The 26564-nt window shown below is 43.2% G+C and overlaps 1 protein-coding gene across 1 annotated transcript; it reads left to right on the top strand.

Annotated features, from left to right (window-relative positions):
- Nucleotides 1-583: 583 nt before the first annotated feature.
- Nucleotides 584-24966, top strand: LOC138083451 (pregnancy-associated glycoprotein-like). Its single transcript, XM_068977323.1, has 7 exons — nucleotides 584-637; nucleotides 883-894; nucleotides 18286-18391; nucleotides 18498-18616; nucleotides 19850-20081; nucleotides 22880-22959; nucleotides 24814-24966. The coding sequence occupies exons 1-7, from the start codon at nucleotides 584-586 to the stop codon at nucleotides 24964-24966; spliced, it is 756 nt and encodes a 251-aa protein (XP_068833424.1).
- Nucleotides 24967-26564: the final 1598 nt, after the last annotated feature.

The raw sequence follows: 26564 nt of genomic DNA, 5'->3' as shown, positions 1-26564 counted from the left end.
ATTTTCTGGAATTCTGTTGCTTTTTCATTGATCTAGTGGATGTTGGCACTTGACGATCTAGTGCCACCGCTTTCAGTGATCTAGCGGATTTCTGGTTCCTCTGCCTTTTCTAAATCCAGCTTGAACATCTGGAGGTTCTTGTTTCATGCACTATTGAAGCCTAGCTTGGAGAATTTTGAGCATTACTTTGCTAGCGTGTGAGATGAGTGTGATTGTGTGGTAGTCTGAACATTCTTTGGCATTGCCTTTCTCTGGGATCGGAGTGAAAACTGACCTTTTCCAGTCTTGTGGCCACTACTGAGTTTTCCAAAGTTGCTGGTGTATTGAGTGCAACACTTTCACAGCAACATCTTTTAGGATTTGAAAAGCTCAGCTGGAATTCCATCATCTCCACTAGCTTTGTTTGTTTTGATGCTTCCTAAGGCCCATTTGACTTTATACTCCAGGGTGTCTGGCTCTAGGTGAGTAATCACACCATTGCTGCCCATCTTGGCGTCTCAGCTCTGGCTGACTTCTGACCCCTGCCCACTCCTCCTTCCCCCTTCCCTCATGTTCTCTCCAGCCTCAGGTGCGGGTGGCGGCGATGGTAGCTGTTTCCTACCTGGATGACCTGGATGGGACAGGGGCCCAGGAGATGGTGCAGCTGCTGGGAGGGCAAGGGAGGTTGAGAAAGGGGCATCACAGAACCCATGCTGCCTTCCAGGCTTACGTGTCTCAGGCAGAGGCTGCTGGAGCAAGTGCAGGTGAAAGTGAGATGACCTTGCCCCTTTAAAGCCCTAATGTTGCCTCCACTGCCCTCAGCTCTACATGGTTTTTTTGGTATGTAACCTCCCCCTTCCATAGGCCTGCTCTTTCCGCCATCTGTCATTGTGTCTTGTGCAGGATGAATTTCTGGTACACATGTCTGAGGACGACTGGGACAAAGTCACAGTTATTCTTTACCCATAGGGAAAGTCAAGTGGCCAGTCCATTGGCTACCTACCAACTGTGTATATGGCATTTTGTGAAATTTTCTTGCTTTATGACCTGATAAAACAGCATATAACTCAGCAAATTGGCTACTTTAAACTTCCCCAGTATTTTTCATCAATTTAATAGTGACCATATTATATGCCACTGCTTTTCAACAGCAAATGAATTCTATATATTTAAGTGATCCATCAGTATCACCATGCACACTGTTTTTCTTGTGCTGTTAAAGAGACAAAGGGCTTTCCCCAATTACAGGTGACTCAGTTATCTCAGGGCAATTATCCTCTTTCTCAAGGCCTTTAGTAGGAATTTAAAATTTTCTTCATGTAAGGCAGCAAACCCATGTGTCCCAGGTTTGGCTAGATCCTGAATATATCATATGATTTCCATTTTATTATGCTGGACTCCTGGGCTTGTTCAGTCCTGTGGCTTTAGGGGAAACTTTGTATGCATCTCATGATTGTTACCTGTCTCAGTATTACAATGTGATCTATAGTCAATTGTTTCATATCAAAGTCCAGTAACAAGCCAATAACTGTTTCCCAAAGGCAGCGTGAATTCTTCTCTGTGTGACTGTGCTCAGTTGTGCCTAACTCTTTGCTACCCTTTGGATTGTAGCCTTCTAGGCTCTGTGCATGGGATTTTTTCAGGCAAGAATATGGGAGTGGGTTGCCATTTTCTCCTCGAGGGAATCTTCCCTACCCAGGAATCGGAACTCACGTCTCATATATCTTCTATGTTGAAGGCAGACTTTTTTTACTGCTGGTTGTAGTTCAGTCAGTCAGTCATGTTCAACTTTTGGCGACTCTATAGACTGCAGCATGCCAGGCTTCCCTGTCCTTCACCATCTCCCGAAGTTTGCTTAAACTCATGTCTATCGCGTCATTGATGCCACCCAACAATCGCATCCTCTGTCATCCCCTTCTCCTCCTGCCTTCAATCTTTCCCAGCATCAGGGTTTTCCCAATGAGTCAGCTCTTTGCATCAGGGGGACATTGTATTGGAGCTTTAGCCTCAGCATCAGTCCTTCCAATGAGTATTCAGGGTCAATTTCCTTTAGGATTGACTGGTTTGATCTCCTTGCTGTCTGAGGACTCTCAAGAGCCTTCTCCAACACCACAGTTCAAGAGTATCAGTTGTTCAGTGCTCAGCCTTCTGTATGGTTAAACTCACATCCATACATGACTCCCAGAAAAACTGTAGCTTTGACTATATGAACCTTTGTCAGCTAAGTGATGTCTCTGTTTTTTAACATGTTGTCTAGGTCCGTTATAGCTTTTTTTCCCAAGGAGCAAACGTCTTTTAATTTCATGACTACAGTCACCATCTGCAGTGATTTTGGAGCCCAAGAAAATAAAGTCTTTCACTGCTTCCATTTTTTCCCCCCATCTATTTGCCATGAAATGATGGGACTGGATGCTATCATTTTAGTTTTTTGAAAGTTGAGTTTAAGCCAGGTTTTTCACTCTCTTCTTTCTCCCTCATCAGGAGACATTTTAGTTCCTCTTCACTTTCTGCCATAAGGGTGTCATCTGGATATCTGATGACACTTATTGATATTTCTCCCAGCAATCTTGATTCCAGCTTGAACTTCATCCAGCTAGCTTTCCACATGATGTATTCTGCATATAAGTGAAATAAGCAGGGTGACAGTATACAGCCTTAATGTACTCCTTTCTCAGTTTGGAACCAGTCTGCTTTTCCATGTCCAGTTCTAACTGTTTTTTCTTGACCTGCATACAGATTTTTCAGGAGGCAGGTAAGGTGGTCTGATATTCCCATCACTTTAAGAATTTTCCACAGTTGTGTTCCTCACAGGCAAAGGCTTTAGCATAATCAATGAAGCAAAAGTAGATGTTTTTCTGGAATTCCCTTGATTTCTCAAGAATTTAGTGGATGTTGGCAATTTGATCTCTGGTTCCTCTGCCTTTCTAAATCCAGCTTGTACATCTGGAAGTTCTCTGTTCACATACTTCTGAAGGCTAGCTTGAAGGATTTTAAGCATTACCTTGATAAGCCTGTGAAGACTACAACTGTGTGGTTGATTGAACATTCTTTGGCATTGCCCTTCTTTGGGATTGAAATGAAAACTGACCTTTTCTGGTCCCGTGGCCACTGTTGAGTTTTCCAAAGTTGCTGGCATATTGAGTGCAGCACTTTAACAGCATCATCTTTTAGGATGTGTGCCACTGAGTCACCATAATAGTAAATTCTCCCATCCTCTGGAAAGGAAGCCCAAAGGCACTCTTTCCCTTGCAGTTATTGCTGTAAGCTCCAATTAGCATACAATTCACTTACAGACAAATGTAATTCAGTGTCACCAGGTGGTAGTGGCCATAAATCTAAAGCAAGCTGTATTGCACTATTAGCAACATTGAAAGTCTATTCTTGATTGTCAGCCCAGTAAAATTCATACTTTTTTTCTAATTACTTTGCACAATGGACTTAATATTTGGCTCAAGTGTGTAATATGTTCTTGCCAGAAACCAAATAGCCCTAAAATATTTTGAGCCTCCCTTTTCCTTCCATTATCTTCTGTTTAACCTTAGGTAGAATCTTTCCATGTCCTTTAGCCCATTGTATACCCAAATACTTTACAATTTGGACAGGTCCCTGATTTTTGGAGGTATTAATCTCCCATCACAATCATCCCAGTATCTCCCCTCAACGTCCACCTTGGCTATTGACAGATGGACTTTCTTTTTGTTTACCTTACTGAGGCAATTGTGATATTTAGCTTGTGCAAACTTTGCAGTGGCTTTTTCAGGTATCAGCTGGAAAGTGAAGACTTGGTTAGCTAAAATATAATTTCGCTATTGTAACACAAAAAATCATCTTTGCAACTTGCTTAATTCTTTTTCCAGTTTTCACTTCTCTTCAAGCGATTATGATTTGGATTCATGCATCGTATGGGAGGCAGAGTGGAGAATCCAGCCTCTGCAAACCAATGAGGTACACTCTTGTTCTTTCTCAGTTGGCAGGATCTAACAAATATTCAATAAATTCTAAAGGTTCAGCCTGCATTAATTTGAGGTCCCAGTTCTCAGACAATTCAGTGGGTCTACCCCATTCAGTAGTTAACAAGCATTAAAGCAAGACTTCCCATCTGGAAATAACAACTTAATTAGTCTTAACCTCTTTCTGTTTAAAGAGTGGCATTTGGTTTCATGAATCCTGATCACAGCACTAATTGCTGATTTCCCGAAAGTTTTCTTCCATTTTAGGTTGATAGAATCTAGTAACAAAAGAAATCAATTGTTGCACACAAATAAACAGTTTTAACTTGTTATAAATTATTTGACTTGTTTTGATATACAATTTTCAAAAGAAAAGAAATAGAAACAATAAAGAGAAGTAATAGCATGCCCTTCACCAAACTGGGCCAAAAACATGATCCAGACCTGAATAGCACTTGGAAGGCCCAAATGACAGCAATCTGGGGTCCCAGTTGGTAAAGGGTCCGAGCAATGTGTCCGCCCCATGAGTGAGATTTCAAATTGCAGTTTTTGGGGTTTCAGCTTATAATTTCAGCCCGCAAACTGATATTATCATCAGGTGGTGTGGAATAATGCAACTCTGGTTTTCCTTCAACTTTTACAATGCTGTTTCACCTTGTGAGTCAAGGTTTTCCAGACCCTAGGAGGCTGGCCAGGCCTCCAGGGGCTCAGGAAATTCCAGGAAATTGCTTCTCTTATCTAAGGTGCTACTTGACATACTGGTAGTAATTTGTGTACCTGCAAGTAGGCATGTAATCCAGGCCTGATTCAGGCAAAGTTAGATCTGTCAGAGGCAGCTCCTCTACTTCTGAAACCTAAACAAGACTACCTCCCCAATTTAACTTCCCTAACAGCATCACATTTCTTCCAGTACTGAAAGTGTGCAATTATAGTAGTGCTCTAGCCTAGATCTTTGATGCAGGTTGACATCATAGAGGCCTCTGATCTGTACCATCTGTCCCACTACCTAAAGCCACTCAAATGTCGGTAGACTGCTCTTGAAGTCTTCACTTTAATTTTTGAGTCTTTTCCTCCTAGTCCTCTCCTCTCCAATGGAGGACAGCAATGCACATCTTGTGACGTGTCTAGGGAGACCACATGAGATAAGGAATGTCTACCATGGCCCCCACCATCTACTTTCATCATATTATTAGCTGTGTTTTCTCTCCAAGTTGGAAAGAGTCTCCCCATGCTTAGATAGGTTGTATGGTTCAGTTTGGCTTTCAGCCAAGCCCCAAAGAAATGATTACAGTAGAATTATCTGTATTATGAGAATTTTCCAAGTCTACTCCCTACAGATGCTGATGGAGGCAAAGATTTTATCAAGAGGACGTATTTCTTATCAGACCATAGTGGCTTAAAAGAGAATATTAGAGCAGATTAGAGCATATATAACTAGGTAATCTTCTGCAAACTCAGAATTTGATCTTCCCTGAGTGCTTGGACCCAGGAAAGAACCATGAAATGGTGGTGGCCCTCTCAGACTGCACAGTCATGTAAGTAAGGGGCTGTCAATTGGCATCACCTCTCCTTCTGGGACTTTTCTTGTTATCCTTTTATTCTTTCACCCAGCAGGGTTAGAAGGAAATGTAATCATTTCTTGATAGTCTTAAAGTTCAACTCTCCCTTATCGATAAGTCCTTTCTCATGGGCACTGTGGGGCCCAAGGGTCTTGGGGTAGGCCTGAAGGTTTGCATATCTCTTGGGGTTCCAGTTACATCATGACTTCTGTGAAAATGGAACTTCTTGGAATTGTTCAGTGCACAACATGTGCAAGTGTGTGTTGTGTCCAGTGAAATAGCATTTCTTTTGTTTTTGGTTTTAGGTCTTCTCTCTGCTCTCTCTTCACAGCTGTATGTATGTATCTGTGTTTTCACTTCTGCATCTCTCTTTCATCCCTCCACATTTTGGATGTCTCTGTGCATGCAGAATGCTCAGAGGTTTTTTCCTTTTTTAAAAAGTTCTTCCTTGCTTCTCTACTGTCTCAACTTTCTTAATTCATTCCACATCTCCTGGCTTCCTGTCTGAGCACTCTCTTCGGCTTGACCCTGGGAGAAAGATTAGGAATACTACTTCTGGGCTGTTTTACATCTAACAAGCATCGCGACCACAGCCAAGTCACAAACTCCCTGCATTTGAGATTCCTCCCTCGTAAAAAGAAGATAATGATTCTGCTTCTACCTCCTTGCCTGAGTTTCTTTCTTTCTTTCTTTTTTTAAGTATTTTTGGTCATTAATTTATTTAGATTTTTCTCTCAAAGAGCAAATCAGTGGTAAATCAATAGTCTAGAATTTCAATTTCAGGTACCTTTCTTCACTTTTTATTAAAAATTGTGAGATATTTGGTTACTGAGTGAAGAGGGTTCTTGTTTCACTCTGTTTTTCTCCATTTATTTGAAATCTTGGCTAAAACTGTTCTTAAGAGTTACCCTGAGATCTAGGGTGGGTTACATTCCCCTCTTCTGTGTTTTCATATCACTTATAATACTGTGCAGTTTTTAAGGGATCTTGATACCGTGCCAGGTGTTGCTTATTTAGATACGACAGAGATAAAATATTTCTTAACTGAAGAAATTAATGCTTAGATAATTTGTGATTCTTGAAAATTCTATGGATATATTTAGCCACATATTTTCATCCAAGTCATTTTCTTTGTTGTTTTTTTTTTAATTTAAATTTATTTATTTTAATTTGAGGCTAATTACAATATTGTATTGGTTTTGCCATACATCAACATGAATCCACCATGGGTGTACACATGTTCCCCATCCTGAACCCACCTCCCACCTCCCTCCCCATACCATCCCTCTGGGTCATCCCAGTGCACCAGCCCCAAGCATCCTGTATCCTGCATTGAACCTGGACTGGCGATTAGTTTCTTATATGATATTATACATGTTTCAATGCCTTTCTCCCAAATCACCCCACCCTCTCCCTCTCCCACAGAGTCCAAAAGACTGTTCTATACCTCTGTGTCTCTTTTGCTGTCTTGCATACAGGGTTATCGTTACCATCTTTCTAGATTCCATATATATGTGTTAGTATACTGTATTGGTATTTTTCTTTCTGGCTTACTTCACTCTGTATAATAGGCTGCAGTTTCATCCACCTCATTAGAACTGATTCAAATGTATTCTTTTTAATGGCTGAATAATACTCCATTGTGTATATGTACCACGACTTTCTTATCCATTCATCTGCTAATGGGCATCTAGGTTGCTTTCATGTCCTGGCTATCATAAACAGTGCTGTGATGAACACTGGGGTACACGTGTCTCTTTCAATTCTGGTTTCCTCGGTGTGTATGCCCAGCAGTGGGATTGCTGGGTCATATGGCAGGTCTATTTCCAGGTTTTTAAGGAATCTCCACACTGTTCTCCATAGTGGCTGTACTAGTTTGCAATCCCACCAACAGTGTAAGAGGGTTCCCTTTTCTCCACACCCTCTCCAGCATTTATTCTTGTAGACTTTTGTTTAAAATTAATTAATTAATTTTTTATTTTACTTTACAATACTGTATTGGTTTTGCCATACATTGACATGAATCCGCCATGGGTGTACATGAGTTCCCAATCCTGAACCCCCCTCCCACCTCTCTCCCCATATCATCTTTCTGGGTCATTCCAGTGCACAAGCCCCCAGCATCCTGTATCCTGGATCGAACCCAGACTGGCGAATCGTTTCTTACGTGATAGTATACATGTTTCAGTGCCATTCTCCCAAATCATCCCACCCTCTCCCTCTCCCACAGAGTCCAAAAGTCTGTTCTATACATCTGTGTCTCTTTTGCTGTCTCGCATACAGGGTTATCATTACCATCTTTCTAGATTCCATATATATGTGTTAGTATACTGTATTGGTGTTTTTCTTTCTGGCTTACTTCACTCTGTATAATCGGCTCCAGTTGGATTGCAGCCATTCTGACTGGCATGAAATGGTACCTCATTGTGGTTTTGATTTGCATTTCTCTGATCATGAGTGATGTTGAGCATCTTTTCATGTGTTTGTTAGCCATCTGTTTATCTTCTTTGGAGAAATGTCTATTTAGTTCTTTGGCCCATTTTTTGATTGGGTCATTTATTTTTCTGGAATTGAGCTGCAGGAGTTGCTTGTATATTTTTGAGATTAGTTGTTTGTCAGTTGCTTCTTTTGCAATTATTTTCTCCCATGCCGAAGGCAGTCTTTTCACCTTGCTTATAATTTTCTTTATTGTGCAGAAGCTTTTAATTTTAATTAGGTCCCATTTGTTTATTTTTGCTTTTATTTTCAGTATTCTGGGAGGTGGGTTATAGAGGATTCTGCTGTGATTTATGTCAGAGAGTGTTTTGCCTATGTTCTCCTCTAGAAGTTTTATGGTTTCTGGTCTTATGTTTAGATTTTTAATCATTTTGAGTTTATTTTTGTGAATGATGTTAGAAAGTGTTCTAGTTTCATTCTTTTACAAGCGGTTGACCATTTTTCCCAGCACCACTTGTTAAAGAGATTGCCTTTAATCCATTGTATATTCTTGCCTCCTTTGTCAAAGATAAGGTGTCCATAGGTGTGTGGATTTATCTCTGGGCTTTCTATTTTGTTCCATTGATCTATATTTCTGTCTTTGTGCCAGTACCATACTGTCTTAATGACTGTGGCTTTGTAGTGGAGCCTGAAGTCAGGCAGGTTGATTCCTCCAGTTCCGTTCTTCTTTCTCAAGATTGCGTTGGCTATTCGAGGTTTTTCGTATTTCCATACAAATTGTGAAATTATTTGTTCTAGCTCTGTGAAAAATACCATTGGTAGCTTGATAGGGATTGCATTGAATGTATAGTTTGCTTTGGGTAGTATACTCATTTTCACTATATTGATTCTTCCGATCCATGAACATGGTATATTTCTCCAAATATTCGTGTCCTCTTTGATTTCTTTCACCAGTGTTTCATAGTTTTCTATGTATAGGTCTTTAGTTTCTTTAGGTAGATATATTCCTAAGTATTTTATTATTTTTGTTACAATGGTGAATGGAATTGTTTCCTTAATTTCTCTTTCTATTTTCTCATTATTAGTGTATAGGAATGCAAGGGATTTCTGTGTGTTGATTTTATATTCTGCAACTTTACTATATTCATTGATTAGCTCTAGTAATTTTCTGATGGAGTCTTTAGGGTTTTCTATGTAGAGGATCATGTCATCTGCAAACAGTGAGAGTTTCACTTCTTCTTTTCCAATCTGGATTCCTTTTATTTCTTTTTCTGCTCTGATTGCTGTGGCCACAACTTTCAAAACTATGTTGAATAGTGGTGGTGAAAGTGGGCACCCTTGTCTTGTTCCTGACTTTAGGGGAAATGCTTTCAATTTTTCACCATTGAGGGTAATGTTTGCTGTGGGTTTGTCATATATAGCTTTTATTATGTTGAGGTATATTCCTTCTATTCCTGCTTTCTGGAGAGTTTTGATCATAAGTGGATGTTGAATTTTTTTAAAGGCTTTCTCTGCACCTATTGAGATAATCATATGGCTTTTATTTTTCAATTTGTTAATGTGGTGTATTACATCGATTTATTTGCAGATATTGAAGAATCCTTGCATCCCTGGGATAAAGCCCACTTGGTCATGGTGTATGGTCTTTTTAATGTGTTGTTGGATTCTGATTGCTAGAATTTTGTTAAGAATTTTTGCATCTATGTCCATCAGTGATATTGGCCTGTAGTTTTCTTTTTTTGTGGGATCTTTGTCAGGTGTTGGTATTAGGGTGATGGTGGCCTCATAGACGTTTGGAAGTTTACCTTCCTCTGCAATTTTCTGGAAGAGTTTGAGTAGGATAGGTGTTAGCTCTTCTCTAAATTTTTGGTAGAATTCAGCTGTGAAGCCATCTGGACCTGGGCTTTTGTTTGCTGGAAGATTTCTGATTACAGTTTCAATTTCCATGCTTGTGATGGGTCTGTTAAGATTTTCTATTTCTTCCTGTTTCAGTTTTGGAAAGTTGTACTTTTCTAAGAACTTGTCCATTTCTTCCAAGTTGTCCATTTTATTGGCATATAATTGCTGTACTAGTCTCTTATGATCCTTAGTATTTCTGTGTTGTCTGTTGTGATTTTTCCATTTGTATTTCTAATTTTATTGATTTGATTTTTCTCTCTTTGCTTCTTGATGAGTCTGACTAATGGTTTGTCAATTTTATTTATCCTTTCAAAGAACCAGCTTTTGGCTTTGTTGATTTTTGCTATGGTCTCTTTTGTTTCTTTTTCATTCATTTCTGCCCTAATTTTTAAGATTTCTTTCCTTCTACTAACCCTGTGGTTCTTCATTTCTTCCTTTTCTAGTTGCTTTAGGTGTAGAGTTAGGTTATTTATTTGACTTTTTTCTTGTTTCTTGAGGTATGCCTGTATTGCTATGAACTTTCCCCTTCAGTTTAGTTCAGTTCAGTCTCTCAGTCGTGTCCAACTCTTTGCTCTTTTCAGCACACCAGGCCTCCCTGTCCATCACCAACTCCCGGAGTTCACTCAAACTCACGTCCATCGAGTCCGTGATGCCATCCAGCCATCTCATCCTTTGTCGTCCCCTTCTCCTCCTGCCCCCAATCCCTCCCAGCATCAGAGTCTTTTCCAGTGAGTCAATTCTTCGCATGAGGTAGCCAAAGTACTGCAGTTTCAGTCTCAGCATCATTCCCTCCAAAGAAATCCCAGGGCTGATCTCCTTCAGAATGGACTGGTTGGATCTCCTTGCAGTGCAAGGAACTCTCAAGAGTCTTCTCCAACACCACAGTTCGAAAGCATCAATTCTTCGGTGCTCAGCTTTCTTCACAGTCCAACTCTCACATCCATACATGACCACTGGAAAAACCATAGCCTTGACTAGACAGACCTTTGTTGGCAAAGTAATGTCTCTGCCTTTCAATATGCTATCTAGGTTGGTCATAACTTTTCTTCCAAGGAGTAAGCATCTTTTAATTTCATGGCTGCAATCACCACCTGCAGTGATTTTGGAGCCCCCCAAAATAAAGTCTGATACTGTTTCCACTGTTTCCCCATCCATTTCCCATGAAGTGATAGGACAAGATGCCATGATCTTCGTTTTCTGAATGTTGAGCTTTAAGCCAACTTTTTCACTCTCCACTTTCACTTTCATCAAGAGGCTTTTTAGTTCCTCTTCACTTTCTGCCATAAGAGTGGTATCATCTGCATATCTGAGGTTATTGATATTTCTCCCGGCAATCTTGATTCCAGCTTGTGCTTCTTCCAGTCCAGCGTTTCTCATGATGTACTCTGCATAAAAGTTAAATAAGCAGGGTGACAATATACAGCCTTGACGTACTCCTTTTCCTATTTGGAATCAGTCTGTTGTTCCATGTCCAGTTCTAACTGTTTCTTCATGACCTACATATAGGTTTCTCAAGAGGCAGGTCAGCTGGTCTGGTATTCCCATCTCTTTCAGAATTTTCCACAGTTTATTGTGATCCACATAGTCAAAGTCTTTGGCAAAGTCAATAAAGCAGAAATAGATCTTTCTGGAACTCTCTTGCTTTTTCGATGATCCAACAGATGGTGGCAATTTGATCTCTGGTTCCTCTGCTCTTTCTAAACCAGCTTGAACATCTAGAAGTTCATGGTTCATGTACTGCTGAAGCCTCGCTTGGAGAATTTTGAGCATTAATTTACTAGCGTTTGAGATTAATGCAATTGTACGGTAATTTGAGCATTCTTTGGCATTGCCTTTCTTTGGGATTGGAATGAAAACTGACCTTTTCCAGTCCTGTGGCTACTGCTGAATTTTCCAAATTTGCTGGCATATTGAGTGCAGCACTTTCACAGCATCATCTTTCAGGATTTGAAATAGCTCAACTGTAATTCCATCACCTCCACTAGCTTTGTTAATAGTGATGCTTCATAAGGCCCACTTGACTTCACATTCCAGGATGTCTGGTTCTAGGTGAGTGATCACACCATCGTAATTATCTTGGTCGTGAAGATCTTTTTTGTATAGTTCTTCTGTGTATTGTTGCCACCTCTTCTTAATATCTTCTGCTTCTGTTAGGTCCATACCATTTCTGTCCTTTATTGAGCCCATCTTTGCATGAAATATTCCCTTGGTGTTTCTAATTTTCTTGAAGAGATCTCTAGTCTTTCCCATTCTGTTTTTTACCTCTATTTCTTTGCATTGATCGCTGAGGAAGGCTTTCTTATCTCTTCTTTCCTTCTACTAACCCTGGGGTTCTTCATTTCTTCCTTTTCTAGTTGCTTTAGGTGTAGAGTTAGGTTATTTATTTGACTTTTTTCTTGTTTCTTGAGGTATGCCTGTATTGCTATGAACTTTCCTCTTAGCACTGCTTTTACAGTGTCCCACAGGATTTGGGTCGTTGTGTTTTCATTTTCATTTATTTCTATGCATATTTTGATTTCTCTTGATTTCTTCTGTGATTTGTTGGTTATTCAGCAGCGTGTTGTTCAGCCTCCATATGTTGGAATTTTTAATAGTTTTTTTTCTCCTGTAATTGAGATCTAATCTTACTGCATTGTAGTCAGAAAAGATGCTTGGAATGATTTCAGTTTTTTTGAATTTACCAAGTCTAGATTTATGGGCCAGGATATGATCTATCCTGGAGAAAGTTCTGTGTGTGCTTGAGAAAAAGGTGAAATTCATTGTTTTGAGGTGAAATGTCCTATAGATATCAGTTAGGTCTAACTGGTCTATTGTATCATTTAAAGTTTGTGTTTCCTTGTTAATTTTCTGTTTTGTTGATCTACCCATAGCTGTGAGTGTGGTATTAAAGTCTCCCACTATTATTGTATTATTGTTAATTTCCCCTTTCATACTTGTTAGCACTTGTCTTACATATTGTGGTGCTCCTATGTTGGGTGCATATATATTTATAATTGTTATATCTTCTTCTTAGACTGATCCTTTGACCATCATGTAGTGTCCTTCTTTGTCTCTTTTCACAGCCTTTGTTTTAAAGTCTATTTTATCTGATATGAGTATTGCTACTCCCGCTTTTTTTGGTCTCTATTTGCATGGAATATCTTTTTTCAGCCCTTCCCTTTCAGTCTGTATGTGTTCCCTGTTTTGAGGTGGGTCTCTTGAAGACAACATATATAGGGGTCTTGTTTTTGTATCCATTCACCCAGTCTTTGTCTTTTGGTTGCGGCATTCAACCCATTTATGTTTAAGGTAATTATTGATAAGTATGATCCTGTTGCTATTTACTTTATTGTTTTGGGTTCGAGTTTATACACCCTTTTTGTGTTTCCTGTCTAGAGAATATCCTTTAACATTTATTGGAGAGCTGGTTTGGTGGTGCTGAATTATCTCAGCTGTTGCTTGTCTGTAAAGCTTTTGATTTCTCATTCACATTTGAATGAGATCCTTGCTGGGTACTGTAATCTGGGCTTTAGGTTATTTTCTTTCATCACTTTAAGTATGTCTTGCCATGGGCCTGAAGAGTTTCTATTGAAAGATCAGTTGATATTTGTTGTTTTTCCCTTGTTGCTTTTAATATTTGTTCTTTGTGTTTGATCTTTGTTAATTTGATTAATATGTGTCTTGGGGTGTTTCTCCTTGGGTTTACCCTGTTTGGGACTCTCTGGGTTTCTTGGACTTGGGTGATTATTTCCTTCCCCATTTTAGGGAATTTTCCAACTATTATCTCCTCAAGTATTTTCTCATGGTTTTTCTTTTTGTCTTCTTCTTCTGGGACTCCTATGATTTGAATGTTGGAACGTTTAATATTGTCCTGGAGGTCTCTGAGATTGTTCTCATTTCTTTTAATTCGTTTTTCTTTTTTCCTCTCTGATTCATTTATTTCTACCATTCTGTCTTCTACTTCACCAGTCCTATCTTCTGCCTCCGTTATTCTACTATTTGTGGCCTCCAGAGTGTTTTTGATCTCATTTATTGCATTATTCATTATATATTCATTGTTTTTTATTTCTTCTGTATCCTTGTTAAACCTTGGTTGCATCTTCTCAATCCTTGTCTCCAGGTTATTTATCTGTGATTCCATTTTGTTTTCAAGATTTTGGATCATTTTCACTATCACTATTCAGAATTCTTTATCATGTAGATTCCCTATCTCTTCTCTTTTGTTTGGTTTGGTGGGCATTTACCCTGTTCCTTTACCTGCTGGGTATTCCTCTGTCTCTTCAACTTGTTTATATTCCTGAGTTTGGGGTGGCCTTTCTGTATTCTGGCAGTTTGTGAAGTTCTCTTTATTGTGGAGTTTCCTCACTGTGAGTGGGGTTGTACATGTGGCTTGTCAAGGTTTCTTGGTTAGGGAAGCTTGCGCCAGTGTTCTGGTGGGTGGAGCTGGATTTCTTCTCTCTGGAGTGCAATGAAGTGTCCACTAATGAGTTAGGAGATGTCAACGGTTTTGGAGTAACCTTGGGCAGCCTGTATATTGAAGCTCAGGGCTGTATTCCTGTGTTGCTGGAGAATTTGCATGGTATGTCTTGCTCTGGAACTTGTTGGCCCTTGGGTGGTGCTTGGTTTCAGTGTAGGTATGGAGGCGTTTGATGAGCTCCTGTCGATTAATGTTCCCTGGAGTCAGGAATTCTCTGGTGTTCTCAGGATTCGGACTTAAGCCTCCTGCTTCTGGTTTTCAGTTTTACTTTTACAGTAGTCTCAAGGCTTCTCCTTCTATACAGCACCATTTATAAAACATCTAGGTTAAAGATGAAAAGTTTCTCCACAGTGAGGGACACACAGAGAGGTTCACAGAGTTACATGGAGAAGAAAAGAGGGAGGAGGGAGTTAGAGGTGACCCAAATGAGATGAGCTGAGATCAAAAGAGGAGAGAGCAGGGTAGCCAGTAATCCCCTCCTTATGTGTGCTCCACAGTCTGGACTGCTCAAAGATGTTCACGGAGTTATACAGAGAAGAGAAGAGAAGAGAAGAGGGAGGAAGGAGACAGAGGTGGCCAGGAGGATAAAAAAGGGGGAATCAAAAAGAGAGAGACAGATCCAGCCAGTAATCAGTTCCCTAAGTGTTCTCCACCATCCGGAACACACTGGTGATTCACAGAGTTGGGTAGAAAAGAGAAGGGGGAGGGAGGAGACAGAGGCGACCTGGTGGAGAAAAAGGAGAGTCCAAAGAGGGAGAGGGCAGTCGAGCCAGTAATCTCGCTCCCAAGTAAAAATGGGTACTGAAGATTGGGTTCTTAAAGGTACAAAATTGACAACAAATACCAAAAAGCAAAGATTAAAAATCTAGAGTAGAGATTGGATTTTCAAAAATACAATATTAAAGAAAAGAAGGAGGAAAAAACAAAACAAGACAAAGTCACAAAAATTTTATATATAAAAAATATATATATGAAGTTTGCTTTAAAACAATAGGGTCTTTTTTTTGTTTTTGCAAAGTAATAGTAAGTTATAAAAATGAAAATTAAAGGAGTAATAGAGGATTTAAAAATTAAAAAAAAAGAATGATCGTAAAAATATATCTAGGACTTTCTCTGGTGTTGTTGTGGGCAGTGTGGGGTCAGTTCACTTTCAGGTAGTTCCTTGGTCTGGCTTATATTTCTCAAGATCTAAATGCCCCTTCCTATGTAGTTGGTACTAACTACAGGGTTTTAATCTATTGCACCTGTCACTTCCAAGGTGGTTCCCTCTGTTTTTAGCTTCTTCTGTTCGCTGGTCTCTTCAGTGTCTGATTTCTACCCTAACACAAGGGGGGTGGTAGTGGACACTTTTTTTTAGGCTCACTTGTTCAGTCGTGCTGTGGGGAGGGAGAGACGCTGCAAACAAATAACACTTGTGTGTGCTCGTAGTGTCTCAGCCACAGTGGGCCTGCCCCCGCTCATGGTGGGTGTGCCTTCCCTGCCCACACTGCTCAGGCTGTAGGTTGCTCTGCCAGGAACCGTCTGAGGATGGCCCTGGGCTGCATGCACCTCCCAGGTCTAAGCTGCTCAGCTTCAGGCACTCGGGTAGGGCTCAGAGGCGCAGACTTGGTTGGGCCTGCATTTTGTGCCCTTCCCAGATCTGAGCAGCTCAGGTGATGAGGTGTTTGGTGAGCATGGTTGCTGTGACTGATCGCCTCCCCCATCCCTGCCACTTGGTTTTCTGGGTATACAGCCGGGACACCTTCTCAGGCGGATGTTGACCATCCAGAACCCCAAGAAGTCTTAGTTAGCAAAGAAGCCTGCTTGCAGTTTGGTATATAATGTCTCTCTGGGGCTGTGATTGCCCCCTTCCAGCTCTAGCTGCCTGTCACAGAGGGGGATGGTCTGCAGCCGGCTAGTTCTGTTCAGTCCTTTGTTCTGTGCATGGGCCTGGCAGTGTCCTAGGTTAGGACTTTTCGTGTGGTAGCTATCCCACAGTCTGGTTTGCTAGCCCAAGTTAGTTCGCTCAGATTGCCCTCAGGGCATTCAGGCCCTGTCCTTACTCTAAGCATTGCAGCCCGTGCCTCCCTGCCCCGCCCCCACTTGCCAGTGGCAGGTGCAGGCATCTGCACTGCTTCTCTGCTGGGGGAGTTACTGTTGGGCATGTAATCTGTGGGTTTTAATTATTTATTTACTTTTCCTCCCTGTTATGTTGCCCTCTGTGCTTCCAAGGCTCGCCACAGACTCGGCTGTGAAAGTGTTTCCTGGTGTTTGGAAACTTCTCTCTTTTTAAGACTCCCTTCCCGGGACGGAGCTCCATCCCTACCTCTTTTGTCCCTTTTTTGGTCTTTTATATTTTTTCCTACCTCCTTTAGAAGACACTGGGCTGCTTTTCTGGGTGCCTGATGTCCTCTGCAGGCTTTCAGAAGTTGTTTTGTGGACTTTATTCAGCATTTGTTCTTTTGATGAATTTGTGGGGGAGAAAGTGGTCTCCCCATCCTATTCCTCCACCATCTTAGCACCGCCCCTGCTGAGTTTCTTTGAGAACGATATGGTGGGATGCCCACAGCCATTACCATTACCATATTTGAGACTTCTTTTGTATCAAGTATGTTGTATTCATCACTTCACTAAATATCCAAAATATTTTATATGGGGGGTGGGGGTTATTACATTCCATCTTTTTTTCTATGAAAGAAACTGAGATTGCAAATGGCTTATCCAAGGTTACCTCAACAGAACCTATATTTAAATCTAGGTCTTTGCCATGGTATTTACATGGTCTCATGATAAGATGACACTTACAAAAATGCTTTAAAAAATACAGTGCCATTCCAATGCCAGGGATTACAGTCGTACCATAACATGAACAGCTGATTGTTGCCGCTTCCTTGTTTCATTTTCCCAATGCTTGGTGAAAGAATCCTTCTAATAAAGATGAAGACCATGTGAGAAACCCTCAGGGAAAAGTTGCTGAAAAATTTCTCCGAGGAACAAACACACTTACATCCTGTCCCAGAATACTGCTGATGACCAGAAACCCTCTTCTCAACCCCCGAGGAACTACATGGATGTGAGAGTGTTGAGAGGATGGTGTTCTTCCCTAGAACTGCGATTCTTCTGGACTTTTAGGGTGGATTGTTGGAGCTGGGGCTTCTTCAGGAGGCAGAAACACTGGGGAACAAGGATTCCACTCCCAGAGGAGAAGACACTCTCATCCTCAACTCTTGGTCTGTGATGACTGGGCCCAGCACTGACCAGGTGGCAGGTAAACATCCATATCTGTGCCAAAGATGTATCACTAGTTTGAGAGAAACTGTAATTTCTGAACTAAGAGAACCCCTCAGTTATAGATGAAGGGTGAGGAATGCCTGATTAAAAAATAAAGCCAACTACAAATCGAGTTTGAAAACCAGGCAGATGAAGTTCAGACTCTGCAGATCCAAGAATGATACCAGTAAAAGTTGCTGAGCCCCTGTTGCGTGTGATGCCATAAAAGTCTAACACTATATTTATTGTTTATTGATTTGAAAGAAGATCTTGACTCTTCTTCAAGAATGAACAGGTCAGCCAGAGCAATAGTCAAAGAGTAAATACTTGTCAAGTGGAAGGGCCACCTGTGTGGTTTTGTTAGGAGTCTTGAGTTTAGGGGAGGTAGCGTGGGGTAATCTAGGCATGCCACCTGGGGAAGGAGGTGCTCAGGCTGCTCCTTGAAGAAGAGCCTGGAGAGCTACTCAAATGAAGGCACCAGGACTTCCCTGGTGTCCCAGGGGTGAAGATTCTACACTTCCAATAAAGGAAGGCAGGGTTCCATTCTTAGTCAGAAAAGTAAAATCCCATATGCCAGGCAGCCCAGAAAAAAATAAAAAAATTAAATCAGGCACCAGTCTGAGCAGTGACTGTGAGGTGGGACAGTTGGAAAGTGATTTCAGGGGACATGGGACACACAGAGGGAGGCAATACTCTGGGAATCAGGGGTCGACATGGTAGTCAGATCTGTCCTAACCTCCCTCCCATGCCCCTGTAGTTGGCCTACATCAGCAACATCAACATTGGGACACCCCTTCAGGAGTTCCGGGTCATATTCAACACAGGCTCATCTGACTTGTGGGTACCCTGCATCTACTGCCTAAGTCTTGAGTGCTGAGAGTGCCAGCCCCCTTGCCCACCTTTTATTTCCCCTCCCATACCCTTTTCCATCCTTGGCACCTGGCTGACAGTGTTCTTTTTTGTCTGCAGATGAACGCAGTAGCTTTGACCCTCACTTGTCCACTACCTTTATACTCATGGGTCAGCCCTTCAGTGTCAACTATAGTACTTGGTTGATCAAGAAATTTCTTGGCTATGGCATTGCTCAGGTAATGTAGAAACCAGAGGATGAGTCAGGGCTGGCCATGAAGTGACCACTGCTTACTAAACAGATGCTGGACCAGTTGGCAGAGCCCATTGCTCTCAAAATTCCTAGTGATCAGCCATCTGCCCGTCAGGGCCCCCTGGGGAGACAGAGTCCCTGCTGACAGAAGAACCCCCAGAACAGCTAATCTAGAGAGTGGCTGGGAGTGTGGACTTGCTGCTCCATTGTCTGTGAGCAGCTCCAGGTTCATTTTGCTAGGACAGGGATGGGGGAAAGGGCACCCACTTTTATAGTTTCAGAAAGCTCCAGGCACTTTCATGACAATAACTTGTTTAATTCAGCGAAAAATCCATGCAGTATGTACAATGATTAGCTCCATAATAGCTAATCATAGCTCCACAGACAATGAAACTGAGGTGCAGAGAGCAAGGGCCTTGCCAAGGTCACATATCTGGTAAGTGGTGGACCTAGGCTGGCCAATCAGGGCTCCAAGGAGGTGTAGGTTATTTGGGGAGAGAATAAAACTGATCTGGAGTCCTTGGGGGGCAGCCAAGGGCTTAAGGTATCCAGGCAGGGAAAGCAGGGGGTACAGATGTGGGAGGGGCCTGATAAATGTGTTATCACTAGTGGACCTTTAAGAATCTAATACAAACCATGGCCTGCCATCCCAAAGTGCCTTAGTATTTTCTATCCCCCTCACTCTTTCTTCTTCTCTCTTTCTTTCTCAAACACACACCTCCCCACCCCTGCACCACACACACCCAAAAGCATGTTTCTCAGACAGAACTTTCTTAAGAACCCTGCTGGTGACATTGTAGGATTCTGTCTTCCTGGGCAGGTGCAGAATTCACAGTGCGTTGCCTTGATGTCAGTGCACTTCTGTCAATAGATGATAGTGATGCCAAAGAGAAGACTACTCGGCTCATTGTACATTTTGTCCTCAGGTAGGAACCATTTGGTCCTGTCCTGATTCTCGGTTGCTGCACCCATACAGAAGGCATGAGGCCAATCTGACTCACTCAGATGGTGTTTGTCAGAGAGCAGGTGTTGTTAAAATACATAGTCCCACACAAATGGAACCCAAATTCCAATCCCAGCTTGGTCTAACTATCTGAGGTCAATGCAGGGCACGGCTAGGCCTCAGTTATTCTCTGCAGTGTTAATGACAGCTGCACCCCAGCCCAGTCCCAGCCCCACTTCCTAAACCTTTATGGGGGAACACTCTATTCTCCCACAGATCGAGTACCTTGTTGGTGTGACCGAGCCACTCAGCCTAAGCTATGAAGAGTACAGGTTCAAAAATGTACCCTTTGATGGCATCCTGGGCTTTGGCTACCCAAACCTCTCTGTTGGAGGGACTACTCCCATCTTTGACAATCTGAAGAAACAGGAGTCATTTCTCAGCCTGCTTTTGCCTTCTACTTTAGCAGGAAAGTCTGAGCTGGACCAGCCCTCGCTCCAAATCAGCTGTATGATGCTTTCAGTTCCATGAAAAATTATAAACCACCTGATCCAGAAGTTTCCTTTATTCTAGCCCAGGGTAACTGTGGCACCAGGGCCCCACTCAACACTGCCACTGGTTTTTTATAAGTAAAGTTTTATTGGAACCATGCTCATGGGCTCCAAGGGATCGGCTTGGTCAGGAAGGAGGAAAGAAGATGGAAAGCAATAGAAGGTGTCAGGTAACAGGTTGGAGGAAAAAGCAACAGGATTTGCTGATAGATTTGATATGGAAGAAAGGACAGGGATGTCGGGAATATTTCCTTCCTCTCTGACATTTCACCAGGAGACCAGGACCAGCTAAACAATTTGCAGGAGCCAGTGAAAAATGAAACTGCTGGACATATTGTTCCACAAGCATTGAAAATTTCAAGACAGGGATGGTAGAGGCATGGGGTCCTGTTGAGTATGGGCCCCATGGATAGCATAGGCACAGGCCCATGAAGCCAAACCTGGGTGAGCTTGAATCCATGCCCATAATGCCCTTGGGCCAGGACTTTTTGGAAAAATGATAGTCTAGACAAAGGGGAAGCCAGACCCCTCCAGCATGGTGACCTCTGAGGGTATCTCTAAGTACTCAGGTCACTGGAAAGAACCAGATCCTCTCACACAGCTGGGTGGTCAGAGTCTGGCCAGGCTGCCTGGTTTCAAACCTCTTCTCTGCCACTAATTAGCTGGCGAGTGACCTGGGTCATGTACTGAATCCTCCAGTTCCTCAATTTCCACATCTGTAAAATGGGGAGAGTAGTAGTGCCTTTGATGGGTGAATAAGCATAGCTCTCAGATATTGCCTGGCATTATTCTCCTCCAAAAAACCCCCTCTTCCTTCTCTTGTCAGCTGGGGGGAGAATGGCAGCCTGGTGATGTTTGGCAGGGTGAACCACACCTACCACAAAGGGGACCCTCACTGGGTACCAGTATTTTGAACCCACCACTGGCAGATCGCCGTGGGCCAGTAAGCCACTCCCTCTGAGGGCCACCCCAAGTGATTCTCCCACCAGGGCATATGGACACATGCAGATATACACAAATGCATGCCTAGATACCCAGTCACACACACAGACACATACTCTACCCACAAGACACAGGTAAAAAGACATAAACACACACTCACACAAATACCCATGCAAACAAACACACAGACACAGATTGAGACTGGAAGACACTCAGACACACATAAAAAGACACATACAAACACAAGCAGTCAGACCCATAAACACACAGATACACACACCACCCATGGGTTCATAATCGCCCCGGGCTTCCTGAGGAGGCCTCTGACCAGGGTCCTGAGAGGTCTGTGCAGCTAGGGGAGGGCTGCCCCAGTGAGTGTGAGGTGGGAGCACACACACTAACCTCTAGTGTAAGGTTAGAGGACCCTACAGTGTGGTGAACAGAGGGTCAGGGAGAATTTCACCAGCCTGAACAGTTATGATAAGATGACCAACTGTCCAGGGCTACCGGGGAAGAAGGGCGTTCTTGGTACATAGAAGAGCCCGTTCAAACACAGAGAAAGTCCTGAACAAACTGGTAAAACTGGTCTCTTGGTTTCCTTAAGGAGAAGCTACCCAGCAATGGAGAGAGGGTAGCTGCAGTCTTGAGATCTGAAGACAGCTCATACAAAGAGATATTTGCCCTACCCACAGCCACCTACCTATAAGGGGACACAGTGGATCAGGAGCTGTGACAGAGAGAATCAAGAAGCTGGAATCCAGGAGTGGCCTGAGAACAGGGGCAATATTTGATGGGATTCTGTGTGATACCCTCAGAAAAAAAAGCCTACCTCTCCTTAGGAGTCCCCTGGGCTAGCTTGGGCATCCCCTGGCCGGGGCCTCAGGATCCGAGCTGCGTGAGAGGGCAGTGCTGGGAGACACCCTCTGCCGGGGCAGCCTGTGTCTCCCCCCCCCACCACTCTGAGCATCTACTGCCCCAGGGAACCTCCATCTTCACTGTGTGTGCTGACCCATTATTGGTCAGACACCAGATGCAGGTATCTAGATGTTCTCCGTACATTTTTTCACTGATGGATTCATTCATTCACAAACATACATTGTGCATCTGCTGTGTGCTGGACACTTCAGGAAGACAGTGAGGATGCAACTTGCCCTCACATCTAGTAAGGCAGACATACATGAGACAACTCACACACCCAGTGAATTACCACATTAGTACATGCTAGACATGCGGAAGATTCTACAGTAAGCAAGCGAGACAGGAGCCTGATCTAGTCTTTGTGGGGGGGGGGGTGGGGGTGGAATTCCCTGAAAATGTAACAATTAAACTGAGACCGGAAAGTTGAGGGGAAATTAGCTAGACAAAGAGGGTGGGAGTCTTCCTTGAAGGGCATCCAGCATGTGCCCAGGCCCTGAGGCACGAAAGAGCCTGGTGCATTCAAGAACTGAAAAGAAGTCAAGGAAGGTGACTTGAATGGAGCCAAGAGAAAGAGCTGAAGGGCTGTTCAACAGGCAGTCAGGGAGGGGATAGTCATGGGGAGATTTCAGGGTGATCCTCGTGCCCGTTCTTTCCATTTTCTCTCAGCATCTCCATGCATGTGATAGTTACTGCTTGTAAGCTGCCAGGCCCTTGTGGACACCGGGACCTTGTCTATGTGCGGCCTGAGAAGTATGGTCACCAACATCAATAGTCTCATCGGAGTCAGTCTCTTGCAGGATGACAAGGTGCAGGGTCACTCCGGAGCTCTCCTCACAAGGATCACCTAGGCCAACCTTTTCCCCTCTTTCTCTAACGTCTTTGGCTCCATGTAAAGCCATCATGACCCTGCTTCCTCTCACCTTCACCATCAATGGCATTGACTACCTTGTACCCACTCAAGCCTACATCCAGAAGGTGAGGGGCCAACCCTGAGGGCTGTTTTTCAAATCTAGGACTTGCGGGAACCCTTGGGCTACTGCTGGGTGGAGGGGTCCCCCGATAGGCCAGGTCACCCTGTTGCAGATGCTGCTGAGCCCCTGTGTCTGGGTCACTGCCTCCCACAAAACCAACCACTTGAGTGTAAAGGACAGTCTGGATACCCATCATCCTGAAATAAATATAAAGACACCAGCCCAATATTGTCCTGGTGAGGGGCACAAGGAGATGTGAGCTCTAAGGGCCTCAGCCCTCAAAAAGCTTCAGTTCATCCAGAACCCTCAGATGCATGAACATGGAAAGTCAGCTCTCTCAATCCCTGAAATACATCAAGTGACAAGCAGGATGGCTGGGGACAGTCCCAGTGTGCTGTGCCACCATAACAATGAGTAGTTTCCCATCCTTTCTCAAAAACGTCTGGGTTGTGATGATAAATTAAATGGTTGCCTTAGTCCAGGGCTGCAACTTCCCTTTGCTAAGCCCCAGTTCCCCCTCTGTGAGTTGGGGTTCCGACCCCTCCGTGGGAAGGCTGGACGCTAAGATTAATAAAGGGCGCACAGTGATTGCACAGCCCTGGCACAGGGTGGAGGCTTCATGTCAGCCCCCTATGGGAGCCCAGAGCAGGCTGATGGGCTAAAGAAGGCTTTGAGGAAGAGAGGGAATTGCCGTAATTCTAACCCTGCAGACTCATGGCACTGAGGAGGCCTGCTTGGGTCCAGGCAAATCTACACTGGATTCCATGCAATGGCACCCCCGTGGACTGTGCGGAGAAGTGCCTGGGGTAGATTAGGGGTGATGAGGTGAGGGCTTTAGGCTGAGGGTGGGGACAGGCACCAGGGTAAGTCAGGCAACCTAGCCTCTAGTGGCCAGAGAGTGTGAGGGTAAGTCAGGAAGTATTCTTAGAGGGCTTGGCTGGAAGTCTTAAAGAAAAGTGTAGAGGGAACAGGAAGAAGTGAAGGCATTCTCTGCAGAGAAAAGAGAGAGCTGAGATCAGAAGGCAAAATAGAGCAGAGTGTGGGGAAATATAGACCATTATTGTTCATTTCTTTTAAAAAATACATTGAAGTATAGTTGATTTACAAAGTGAAAGTGAAATTCACTCAGTTGTGTCTGATTCTTTGTGACCCATGGACTATACGGTCCATGGAATTCTCTAGGCCAGAATACTGGAGTGGGTAGCTGTTCCCTTCTTCAGGGGATCTCCCCAACTCAGGGATCGAACCCAGGTCTCCTGCATTGCAGCAGGATTCTTTACCACCTGAGCCACAAGGGAAGCCCAAGAATATTGGAGTGAGTAGCCTATCCCTTCTCCAGCAGATCTTCCCAATCCAGGAATTGAACCGGGGTCTCCTGCATTACAGGTGGATTCTTTTACCAACTGAGCTATCAGGGAGACAATGTTGTGTTAAATTCTGCTGTTCAGCAAAGTGACTCAGTTACACACACACACATGCACACACACACACACACGTGTATGTGTTTCATATTTTTTCCATTACAGTTTATCATGGGATATTAAATATAATTTCCTGTATATATAGTAGGACTTTATATATCCTCTCTATATTAGTTTGTATCTGATAATCCCAAATACCCAATCCTTCTCTTCCCCAACTCCATCCGTCATAAGAACCACACATCTTGGCCCTTCCTGTTCTTGCATGGGCCTCCACTTCCCCATCTGTTCTGAGATGCACCCGATTTTTACCAAAGAAGGGAAATTAAAAAAAAAAAAAAACTGAGAAAAAATAAACTGAGAACCTGTTAACTCTGAATCAGGAGGGAGAGGCAGGTAAGGTACAGGCTGACTGGAGTGTATTCTGTTTTCCCCAGAGTTGGCAGGACTGTTGCTATAGCAGATTTCAAGCGAACACAGACGTCATGGATGAGCTGGAGACCTGGGTCCAGGGTGATGTCTTCCTGAGGCTGTATTTCTCAGTTTTTGATCAAGAAAATGACAGGATTGGCCTGGCTCTTACAGTGTAAATGCTGTGTCTGCCTCAGGAATCAATCAGGCCCACACCAAATATACACTCACTCACACCAAGGGAATGCCCACCCAGGGATATTGGTGAACTGTTTGGTTCTCTGCAAAGCCCTATTCTAGATAAAGAATAAACAATTTCAGTCTCAAAGGTACTAGCACAAATGAGTTTCTCTCTTTGGGTCTGGGAGATGCAACAAAATTGGGAAGGATCTAGAATCAGTCAATCTGAACCACACTCAGAGAAGCCCAACTCCAACTGGTCTCAAGGAAAGGGGAAACTTATTGGAAGGATACTGGGAATCTGGTACACAGAAATGAGCTGCTGCTGCTGCTAAGTCGCTTCAGTTGTGTCCCAGAGACAGCATCCACAGGGCTCCCCCATCCCTGGGACTCTCCAGGCAAGAATACTGGAGTGGGTTGCCATTTCCTTCTCCAACGCATGAAAGTGAAAAGTGAAAGTGAAGTCGCTCAGTCGTGTCCGACTCAGCGACCCCATGGACAGCAGCCCACCAGGCTCCTCCATCCATTGGATTTTCCAGGCAAGAGTACTGGAGTGGGGTGCCATTGCCTTCTCCACACAGAAACGAGAGCAGATTTAAAGATCTCAGTGATTGGACCCAAGAAATCAGAAGCTATCAGCTCATTATTTCTCTCCCTTCCCCTTTTCCTTCAGTCATCTTGGATTCTCTTAGTCTCATGGTTTTCTTCTCTCTTCCCTACTGAAGGATTCTGAAGCTGCCTGCCTCAGGGTTTTATATCTCTAAGGCATCTAACTAGCAAGGAAAAAACCTAAGAAAACACCAGTTTACCAGGGAGGGCTCTGATTGGTCCCACTCAGATATCTTTCCAGCCCTGGACCAATCATCCTGGCAGGGGCATGGGCTCCTATGATTGACTTTACTGGTCATGTGGCCCTGGCCCCACAGCAAACATGATTGACAATTTCTTCCAGAACCACGTAACAGGAACTAAGGAGAGGCAGCACCAAGGAAGTGTCAGGAGGATGCTCTAGACCATGAAAAGTTTATGACTGCCCGCCCACTCCACCATCTCCTCATTAACGCAGCACAGTTTGCAATAGCTAGGACATGGAAGCAACCTAGATGTCCACTGGCAGACAGATGGGTAAGAAAGTTGTGGTACATATACACAATGGAATATTACTCAGCTATTAAAAAGAACACATTTGAATCCATTCTAATGAAGTGGATGAAACTGGAGCCTATTATAGAGAGTGAAGTAAGTCAGAAAGAAAAACACCAAATACAGTATATTAATGCATATATATGGAATTTAGAAAGGTGGTAATGATGACCCTACCCGATATGCGAGACAGCAAAAGAGACACAGATATGAAGAAGAGACTTCGGGACTCTGTGGGAGAAGGCGAGTGTGGAATGATTTGAGAGAACAGTATTGAAATATGTATATTTCCATATGTGAAATAGATGACCAGTCCAAGTTCAATGCATGAAGCAGGACACTCAAAGCCGGTAAACTGGGACAACCCAGAGGGATAGGATGGGATGGGGAGGGAGGTGGGAGCAGGGTTTGGGATGTGGGACACATATACACCCATGGCTGATTCATGTCAATG

Source organism: Capricornis sumatraensis, chromosome 8 (genome assembly GCF_032405125.1).
Source record: "Capricornis sumatraensis isolate serow.1 chromosome 8, serow.2, whole genome shotgun sequence".
Lineage (NCBI taxonomy): Eukaryota > Metazoa > Chordata > Mammalia > Artiodactyla > Bovidae > Capricornis > Capricornis sumatraensis.
This window is presented reverse-complemented; position numbering and strand designations above follow the sequence as displayed.